General features: G+C 41.5%; 1 protein-coding gene across 1 annotated transcript in view; it reads left to right on the top strand.

Annotated features, from left to right (window-relative positions):
* Positions 1 to 1,626: 1,626 nt before the first annotated feature.
* Positions 1,627 to 11,006, top strand: part of LOC109979571 (potassium voltage-gated channel subfamily B member 2-like) — a 31,881-nt gene continuing 22,501 nt past the window's right edge. The window contains exons 1-2 of the mRNA XM_020628412.2: positions 1,627 to 1,918; positions 4,980 to 5,742. Coding sequence (XP_020484068.1) covers positions 5,167 to 5,742 — 576 coding nt within the window. The 5' untranslated portion in view covers positions 1,627 to 1,918; positions 4,980 to 5,166. The remainder of the gene's footprint in view (positions 1,919 to 4,979; positions 5,743 to 11,006) is intronic.

The raw sequence follows: 11,006 nt of genomic DNA, 5'->3' as shown, positions 1-11,006 counted from the left end.
ACCTTAACCCCGCGAAAACGTCATGATGTCAAGGAGAGATGTTAGGAGAATCCATAAAGGAAATTAGGGAAAGACGATCTCGTTGCTCTGACAATCCGACCGTATTTTCCACTACGCTACGTCATTAAATGCGACGGGCCGGCGGAGGTTAATGCCGTGTTGAAACTACAATGTTCAGAAAATGGACTACAAAAAACGCATCTAAAAAACTCTTTCTGTGCCTTCTTACCGATGAAATAATCCTTAATTACCACGAGGTTGGGATTGAAATAAAAGCAATATAGACTACCAGGCTACAAGTGAAACCTTCACATTCCTGTCCACTCAGAAATCAACATCAAAGTAAATATGATTGTATGATATTAATTGTTACATTTATGTAAGATATAACCGACACATAATGTTGTATACAAATGTACAACTGCACAAAGCATTCTTAAGTGAATGAAATATCTTTAATAAAACATGATCTGATAAAAATGTCTCTTATCTTTTTATCCCTCACATGATCTGTGTCACTTTACGATCATCGTTAATGTTCGTGAACGGTCGGATGCGCGAGTCGCTTTAAATGTTGCGGCCGCAAGGAATTGTGGGGCGGCATATCTCATCTCCTTTCGTAAAGGATGGTCCAGTGTATCCTATGCTAAAGGAGGTTATAAAGGAAGCATTGACCCACCTTTCCTTAACTTTTAGAGAATTCAAACGGCTCTTATCACTTAAATTCTTCCGGGGTTAAGGTAAAGTGGATAGTGAAAGGAGATAGGAGGGACAATTCGAACGCTACCCAAAGAAACAGACTTCATTTAAAGAGTGGATGTAACCTCGGGTCTAAAGACCCAGCAGGTGTTTCTGTGGATACAAACCGGTGCACAGGACCGCAGGACACGCCCACTACATGACACGCCCCCTTACGGAATGACACTTGTTAGATTCATTTGGGATTCAGAGTGCAAGGAGGGGAAGTGGGTCTGTACTCTGCCCGAATGCAGCTCTTCTCCTGAGATGTGAAGTCAATGCGGAAGTGCTGCATACCTGCATTCTCCCAGTTGCCAAACAGCAGAAGACATCACTTTGAAAGAAGCAGGCCGGACGGTCCTGACAACCCCATTACAGCCTACTCTTATAATGATAATAATAATACCCCTCTATATGCGATACTTGTCCTGATGTAGTTGAAAACAGACAGAGGCTGATTTTACGAGTTATAATAAACATCGAAATGCATTTGAATTCGGGGATTATTAATGTGTCTTATAAAGAAATGCTGAAATCATTCCAGGTCTTGTTTCGATGTTAAATTATTTAATGTATTGTAAGTCGCTGCACCAAAGCGTCTGCTGAATGAATGTTATATAAGACAGATAAAAGTCAGTCACTTTGCTCCCTGAAGTTTGATATAAACACTAAAGAAGTAAAGAAAGTTAAAAATGTGAGGAGCTTTGGCAGCGCGGCGCGGTGAGTGGGAGTTCAGGTGGAAACAGACTGCTGATCTGGAGCTGTCCTTGGTGCTGAACGCCTCAATCCAATTAGCTATCCCCCCCCCCCCTCTCTCTCTCTCTCTCTCTGTCATCCCGTTATACTCTCTTCCTCGGGGCCGTTAGCTTTCCGGGCCAGCCGGTTCACTCTCTCTTTCTCTCTCTCTCTCTCTCTCTGGTTTTCTGTCTTTCTGTGTGTTTCCTTATGGCGCCGAGCGCTGCAACACCTCCCGGGTCATTTCCTCTCCTGCACTGATTTATTTTTTTCTTTCCGGAAAAAATGTGGATGTATATTTGCCTGCATGCTCTCGGGAGGCTTCGTGAATCTGCGGCCGGAGGGGAGGCGAAGCAGCTGAGATAACGAACTAGCCGGGTGCTATGGTGGATCCTCCAGGACGGGACAGGGTTCTGCTTTTCTGAAAAAGCACTTCGCACGCAGGGTGAGTCACACGGACATTCTTACACTTCACATTTGTTTTTGTTTTTTTAATCCAACAAAGCAGTAGCGACAACAAATGACGTTCATTAAAGAGAATAGATCAGAGCTTGGTCATGAAATACTTTCTTAGCTACTTTGTACTTTTTTAAACTTGATATGGACTCAGGAGTGTAATCACGAGTTAAGCCTGAGTCGTCTAATCTCTTGACAACTAATTGGTCGCACTCACTTTGGACTCTGAATCTGAGATGTTTGTCCAGGATTCAACCCGGAATATGCAGCTCATTTAGGCTGGTTTGACGCAAAAACAAGAACAGTCAGCTTCTAATATTGCACATTTCATGATTTTTTTAAAGAGTTCATAATCATATTATTTCAGGTGATCAGTGGGTGATTAATGAACAAGGAAAAAAACGATGCAGTGAGTACATGAATGTATTTTATTTCAAAGTTGAAGGTCTGAATAAGCTTAATTTCTTTTTTAAAAATAGTGATGTGGGATCAGCTTGATTCCTGACATAGACATGTGTCCTATGAGTGTCCCGGGAGAAGATAGACAGGCTATAATTAACTAAGGCAGACTGAGAGCCAGGGGAGACGAAGCCTAATGCCACTCCTGGGATTTGTGGAACTCCATTACACAATCAGATAAAGGTCCCTCTGTCAGAGCCCTTCTAATGGAAACATAAGCCTTTATAGTCCAACAGGAGCAAGTTTCCATTCATTCCCCAAGCCATGGATTAAAATTAGTTTTCATTACATAAGAAAACTATTTTTGAAAGATGCTCACTTTTGATAATTCACTGATTTAATGAGAGGAACTCGTTCTAATTAAAAAGTTTCCAGGCTTTAATGAGTCTCAAGGGTTTTTTGGTTTTTTTTTTTTTAGAGCTGGGAGATAACATAATGGTTCCACAGTTTGATCATTTGATGCACAGTGTGGATGGGGACTTTTCCTTCTGGTGTAAATATTCAGATTTGCCTTTTAGTTTGGTGCTATGTTTTGAACATCATTTTACCAGCTGGCAGCTTGTAAGATGCAGCGAATCTTTTTTAACAGCGAATCCAAAATTGACAAAAAACAAACAGTGGACTGATGTCAGATGGATTGAGTTTTTGACAACACAAAGAAGTCTCATTTTTGTTTCACATTCAAGCAAAAAAGTCCAATGTATTTCAATGCTGACGCACCTTATGGGATATGCAGACAAACACCTGAATAATAAGAGTTTAAGGGGCCTTTAAAGCCTCAGCAGCAGGTCTCCTCTCTGTACATGCACACTCTACGCTCTTAGCATACATCAATATTATATTTTAGTCAGTTAGTGGACCATGTGACCTGTCCAGAGATTTGGATTCCGGCAGGATGAAACTTGTCAGCCAAGACCTCAAGTCTACCTGAAAGCTGCAGTGTCACTGCGTGTGGCTGAACTAATTCAATGTAATAATATGAAAAAGCAGAACTTAAACACGATGCTGAGTTCAGGCCTTTAAATGATCAGGCTGGAAGAGTGCTGTTCTCTCTGGCGGCCTCTGTGGCAAGACAAGGTATACGCAGGTGAATTATTTTGACCTCATGATCAAAGTGTACATGGTGACTTTACTTTAAGAGTCGAAATTTAAAGATAGAGGAAGTTTATCTATCTTTGACATGTATTCCTCTGTGGTCACTGGGCCTCATTCGCCATTATCTAAGTGCTTTCTGAAAGTTGCTCTTAAGAAGACTAAGAAAAGTCTGAGTCAGGTTCATGAAGCTTTTCTTAACCTACAGAATTATTCACACCTGTGCTCTTACACTGATGAATGCCATGTCATTGTAAGCTATAAGCTCATGCCCGTTTACCTTAATTAGCATAGAAGAACGCCCTTTTAATGCCCATATAAGGGCATGAGACTGCAGGGCCGTGAGGAGAGCACGCAGAGGTCACGCAGGATTAAAAGGAGATGTCGAGAGAGATGCCAGGGATGCCCAAATTAAAATCTTCGAACAGGACTCCAAATGTAAGACACACTGTAAGAACAGTTCTCAAACGGAGGAAGAGAAACACAGACTGGATGATTTAATCAATTAAAACTAGAAGTTGTGAGTAGAAAATAGAAACTACTCACACACGCTGGATCTTGCACTTTGTTCAGAGAAAACTGTCTTCAGAAAAGATGAAGGGAAATTAAACAGTTATATTAAATCTGAGGGGGGAAATAGCCAGAAACAGAAGAGAGACACATATTTCATAATTATTCATTTCATAATATCAGAAGATAAGCCTACATTATTCAAAAATAGCTGACGCTGTAAAACGATGAGACACGTGACATATTTCTCATGTAAATACCTGTTGTGTGTAAAGGTGGGAAATAAGTGTTCTCTCTTCAGCATTCATTTGTTACGTAAATGTTGAAGTTTAGTGCAGAATTATGTCAAAAATTCAACATTTTAGCAGTTTAGAGCTCTAGATATTATTCATGTTTCTAAATGTTAGTTAATGATATAAATTTGCATAATGGAAAAACACATTAAGTAATAATGTTGCTTTTGAATATCAGCACTGAAATGTGTGTAAGATTGCTCTTGAGTGATTTTTTACAGAACAAATGATAGATTAGAAAACTTGAATTTAAGAATCTTCTTAAAAACTGCACAGCTGGCTCCTAAGAACAGATGGGGATTGAGGCACAGTGATCTTTTCTTGAAGGTGGATCTGTTTGAATTTTTTTATATGTCTTGTAGAGGAGCTTCCTGTCAAAATCATGTATCATAGGGCGACTGATAGTTTAATGTGGTGATAGCGTTCCCAGATTCCTGCATTTTGTCTTTTCTTGCATGAAACATAGAACCACAGATTCCTGGGATCTCAAATTGGTTTGAACAACATGATTGATTTGCCATATACTCAGGGAGTGCAGGTCAGAGGATTAATCCTGCTGCCAATGACCCTACTATGAGCGTCGTCTCTGATGCTCATAGTAGCACATCTTGTGCTCTGAAGAGGCTCAAGAGGTGATCAAGGAGGATTGTGTCATTTGATCGACTTAATGTAATATATCTTTTTTTTTCTTTCCAGCCATGGATTTGACCTGGAGTTAAGAGGTCTGATCACAAGCAGGTGAGCTTGGTGGGTCAGGGTGACCCCCTTCCCCTCCCCCCCTCCGGCCATCATCTCATTGAGCCCCACAAGCTCCTGATACCCACACACCCACACACTCACCTTTAACCTTAGTGTTCAAGTTGTCCACAGTGAGAGAGCAAACATGACGGACAGAGCGGGCTACAGCAACAACCCCCGGCCGCCCGTGGCCCCCCTGGTTCCCCCTGAGCCCATAGACATCATCCGCATCAAGGCCCGCTCCCGGCGGGTCAGGCTCAACGTTGGGGGTCTCACACATGAAGTCCTGTGGAGGACACTGGACCGGCTGCCCAGAACCCGTCTGGGACGTTTACGGGACTGCAACACCCACGAGTCTCTGCTGGAGATCTGCGACGACTACAGCCTCAACGAGAACGAGTACTTCTTCGACAGACACCCCGTGGCCTTCTCCTCCATCCTCAACTTCTACAGGACGGGGAAGCTGCACATGATGGAGGAGATGTGCGCCCTGTCGTTCGGACAGGAGCTGGACTACTGGGGGATCGACGAGATCTACCTGGAGTCGTGTTGCCAGGCCAGGTACCACCAGAAGAAGGAGCAGATGAACGAGGAGCTGAGGAGGGAGGCGGAGACGCTCAGGGAGAAGGACGGCGAGGAGGAGGAACACGGCTGCTGTCCCGAGCAGAGACAGAAACTCTGGGACCTGCTGGAGAAGCCGAGCTCCTCCGTGGCTGCAAAGGTAACAAACAACCAGCTGCACACGCACCTCACTCACACGCTGGTAGAAATATTTCATCGTACTTTTACAGTGACAGTAAAGATATCTAATCTGGTAAAGGGACATTTCAGAAAATGATCCTGTGGTTTATAACAGACGAGTGTTCATGGCTCCAGGACAGGTTTGATGTACACAGGATGATCTGACCTGGGGGGCGAAGACACCCAAGATCCAAATTACACCAAAAACAACAAGGGTATTATCCATGTAGGGAGGGACAAAGGAGGAGATGCTGTGGATGTTTTTACAACTTGATCCAAACCAGGATGTAAAACGAAACAAATCTAAAGCTTTTTTCTGAGGTTTTCGTTCTGATTCTCAAAGTAGACCAAAAAGAGCAAAGAATCCTCAGGTGGACTCTGACTAAAGAGCATAAAGTTAAAACAAATCATGGTCACACATTTTAAATCTCAGGGACATCAAATTGTGAATTTTCTTTTTTTTATCTCATCTAACTATTATTCAAAAGGAGTTTCCATATACTGAGAGATCTGATGCTGTACACACATCAATAGTCATCTCAACTTGTCCATCAAATATCACAGAATGAATTCAGCTTGATGAGCTTTAATTTAATGAAATTACAAGTCAGTATCATTAAGTATGCAGAGAATGAGCAAACTCAAGTTAAATACAACATTTCAAAGCTCTTTAGTTGTGCAAAAGTAATAGAACAAAGTTAAAAAAACAAAACCTTAAAACATGATAAAATAATTGTACTTATCTACATATTTATACATTTCTGTAACTACAGAGGTAGTACTATTCACTAAAAGATTCCTAGAGGGGATGCTGAATGAACTCAGGCTTCCTCCTGCCGCCATGTGTAAGCGGCCTCATGCACATCCTGGTGGAAACATCAGAGGCCAATAGAGAGCCATCAGGACCGTAATCCTCCTTCACCTGCAGGGTGAAGAGACAGGAGAGAGGGAGGGGGGGAAGGAGGAGGTGGGGGAGGAGGGATTACTGCTGCATGTCCTCCCACTTGTTGTGACGTGTTAGCACAGTATTAGGCTTACTCGAGGAAGGTTAGGGGGGGAGGGGGAGGTTAGTATGAAACAGTGAATTTGTCAGAAGTGTCTATAAAGTAATAAAGATATATTCTTCTTCTCTCGATACATGTAGCAGTGTTTATCTGTGAAGTAGTTTGGTGTTTACTTGTCCAGGGTTTAGGTATCAGCTTACATCAAGGATTATGTAGAAATAACAGCCCTGATGAAGACTGTCGACTGTGAGTTTTTTTTTTGAAGTGACTTCTTGGTGCAGAAGAGTCTCTTAAATTCTCCTCAAATCATGAGCAGAAAGTGACAAGAGAGCGTCGAAAAGCCCGGGCAGGGAGAACAGGTCATTGTTCTGAGTCGGCTATGAACTGTTTTCTTTTTCTGTTTTAAAAAAATAAATAAAATAAGAACAGATAATAAATGCAATGTTAAACACAGCAGGAGACACAACCAATCAGACGGACTCGTTTACCTTTCAGCACCTCTGCAGTACTTGTGGATACAGTCAGTAGCCTCCTCCTCTTTTATGAATCCAGTGCCCCTTCAAATCTGATCGGCCCCCTGCGATTGGTTATTTCTTTGTTATCAGAGGGCTGTGTTAGAGCTTTTCTTTGCGTTTTAATGTGGCACATTTCCCTCTGTAAGAACTTGAATTGTGACTTTGGACACACACGTCTTCTCTTGAAGTCCTCAGAGAATGAGGCCAGAAAAGTTTAGATGTTGCCACTCTGTTGAGTTACTTTTTAAAGTTAAATGAAAACACACAGGGATAACAGAAACATCTTTTAGACACTTCAGTGGTGTTAAAGGCAAGCTTGGTCATTTCCTCCAGATACACTTTTTCAGATTTTGGTTGAAATTGGCTTTAGGTCCTGACAGACATTAATAACTCATGTGCTCTGAAACAGGAAGGGTGGATGACATGAGACATGTATTGATCAGAGAGGTGTAACATGAGAACTTCTGATACATGAATAGTAAACTCACAGACACTTCACCTCTCTGCATCAGCTCTTATTACACCACAACGTATTTCTATGGCGTTGTTAGAAGACCAGGAAGTTGGTGTGTAAGATGCAGAGTCTCTAAACTTCTTACAGGCATTATTTATTCTGGTAAATATTAAGGGTTGACATTTCCTTTTGTTCTTCCCGAGTGTTCATTGTTTGTCATATGACCGTATTGACAGTAAAGACTTAAATTTCCAATCTTGTTTTATGTTCAGTGTGTCGCGTTGTTGAATGTAGTTTTTGATGACGTCGATTGTCGTCTCACGTCCTATGAGAAGGGAAGCGCAAATAGTTTTTTTTTTCATGACAGAGTTGTTGCAGAATCTTCATCAGACGGTAGCTCCTGTCATTTTTCCATGTTAAAGTTAAAGTTAAAGTTAAAGTATTTTGATGATTTGTTCAGGTTTCTCTCTTTGTCACAGTGATGTCCACGTGGTCTGAGATTTTTTTTTTTTAAAGCATCTGACAAAACGATGACATCATCTGTTTTCTGCTTAAAAAAAGTACAGATGTGCAGTGAGATAAGCTCTGTGTGTGTGTGTGTGTCTTTGCTCCATGTGTCCAAAACTGTTGTCTCTAAGCTGTAGCAGGCAGCACACACAGAAAGCTTAAGAAATACTTTCAAGATTTTTCAAGGAGCTTACTGTGCTGCTTTGATTATCTGGAGCAGAGCAGACGGACGGACGGACGGACCCTGAAACACAATCCATCAGAGTCCATTACTACAGGATGTGACAGCAGCAGAGAGATCTGTCTGTCAAAGCTTTATACACTCGTAAAGCTCCATTTCATTTACTGAGACGACACACACTAATCAATGTTTCTGTAAATGTGCCGACTGGCTCGTTTCTTCAACTCACCAGATTTCTGTTTGTCTGTGAGGTGATGACTGAAACTAACAGAAACACAGAGAGAGAGAGAGAGAGAGAGAGAGGGGAGAACAAGATGCTGAAAGAAGAACAAGAAAGAAAAGAAGACAAAATAAGTGCAAAGTCAGGCCGTCAATATATTCCATACTTTGATACTTTTCCATACCATGTGTTTTAGAAAAGATAGGATCTCTGTGATTTGAATGATTGATAGTATTGAAAAGTTCTAAAGTTTCAAAAAAGACTTGATCATCGGACTTATTTTGAACCAAAAGCTGCAGAGAGAGAGAGAGAAAGAAAACAAAAAAAAGAGAGAGAGAGAGAGAGAGAGAGAGAGAGAGAGAGAGAGAGAGAGAAGGAGTTTGCCTGCATTTTTGATAATTAACAATTAACAAGAAATTACCCAACCAGGGGTGCCCAGGACTTCTATTTTTGTTGTTATGGTCTCAAACAGACATTGATATTGTTTAACATTTTAATAGATCGTATTGAAGTTTAAAAATCTGCAACTGTGACATCCCTAGTGCAAAGATATGATGCACAAAGACTCGCAACACTCAGCTCCCAAAGATAAACTTATTTATCTGCCATATTTGCATTTAAAAAGACGACATATTGAGCCCGGTCAGGCGTCATATCTAGTGTTTTTCTTTTACAACTCAGCACCTGAATAAGTGATGTGCGGGTGTGTTTGCTGACTTTGTTTTGCCAACCCTGGTGCAAAGGCCCTGATGGGGAGCAGCAAGACAGTACAGCGGTACAGATCAGAGAGGGAGAGGGCTTTATACACACACATTTGACTTTTTTCACATTTGTGAGTCATCAGAACAAGAAGTGCAGACGATGTGAGGGGAGATAAATGTCACTGAGTTTGAGCTGAGGAGATTCAGCATCTTCTCTCCACAGAGTTACAGACATCATGGGTATCTGTGCAGCACGTTGAAGATCCTCTGCTGCTGTTGTGTTTGAGTTCAGACCAACAGTTTCTTCCTTACGTCGAGTCCGGTGAATGGCATTATGGTGCAGAAGCATGAGTCAGCTGTTTTCAGTTTGATATGTCGTCTCGACAGAGAGTTATCTTTTATTATTAATGGAGGGAGGAAAAAGAACAGAGCAAAGGAGACAAAGGCGGATGGTTAAGTAAGACAAGAGAGCGGGGGGGGGGGCTGACATTGTTAATTGATTCTCTGTTTCCAGCTGACTGACTGCACAGTCAGCAGTGAAGAGAGACTGTTCACAGAGCTGTGATATGAGCCTCATTCACACAGGACTGTCTTCAGGGCTTGCATCTGTACATGTGTGTATATACAGAGAAACCTGTGTGTAGTATTGTGCTCGAGTCATCAGTGTTAATAAACAACCCTGCATGAGTGAGCTCTTGGCTTTAAATCAAGACAAACGTATATCCAAAGGGAGGGGCCAGTGTAGGCATGGGTGAAACCCCCTAAATTCTAAACTATGGTTGGCTTATTGGCCTTCTCAGAGTTGAAATAAAATCAGGTATTTCATAAGGCACCTTGTCCACCTAACATTTTTCCAGGCAGAAAAGCGCTGGCTGTGCACTCGGAAGCGCCTGCATGAAGCGTTTGTGCATCGAGAATAACAAAAAAACGCCTGCACATTGTCTTACTTACAATGAACTAAATAGTAATAGTACTTTTGTTGGTTAGACAGTGTACAGGAGTTAGCATAATAATTGTGACTTTGGACATACATCTTGTTTTTGAGTCCTCACAGAAGTAACCTGTGGAGAGATATAAGTTACCATTCTCTTGTGTTACTTTAAGGTTTGTGGACATACTCTGCATAATGAAAGGGATTGTAAAATCCCCTGTTCCACTGAACGACACGATTGTGTTGCTCACCAGGAATGTCACTGTGTTTTTTTAGGATGATTTGTCTGAGTGGAGGAGGTTGTGCTGCACATTTAAATATTTCTCCGTCAGTCTGTATCTGACATTTCTGCTTATTCAAAGCCTCCTCCTTGAAACTGGAACATCCCAGGACAGGAGCTCAAAGATAAGACACATGTATTAAAACACAAGCCTTAAAGGTGCAGTGCAGAGTTCTTGTTGTCAGTTAAAATAGGTAATTAGATAATTTCTTAAAACATTTTAACAAAAGGAAGATGTGCAGATTAGTGAGTCTTCGCCTTAATTCAAAAGACAGAGAGTTTGAGCTGACCTTTTCTTCAGAGCATTAAAAAAACTGAACGCTGCTTCTTCATGTTTGCTTCTGACTCTTTGGGAACAGTTCAGCTCTCTGCACTTTTTGTGCAAAACTTCAATTCTTGTGTTTCTTATTCTATTCATAATTCTTTTGATATCCCTTTAAATTCCCTGCTG

This window comes from Labrus bergylta, chromosome 4, assembly GCF_963930695.1.
Source record: "Labrus bergylta chromosome 4, fLabBer1.1, whole genome shotgun sequence".
Lineage (NCBI taxonomy): Eukaryota > Metazoa > Chordata > Actinopteri > Labriformes > Labridae > Labrus > Labrus bergylta.
The sequence above is the reverse complement of the archived record's forward strand: the minus strand, read 5'-3'. Positions and strand labels throughout refer to the sequence as shown.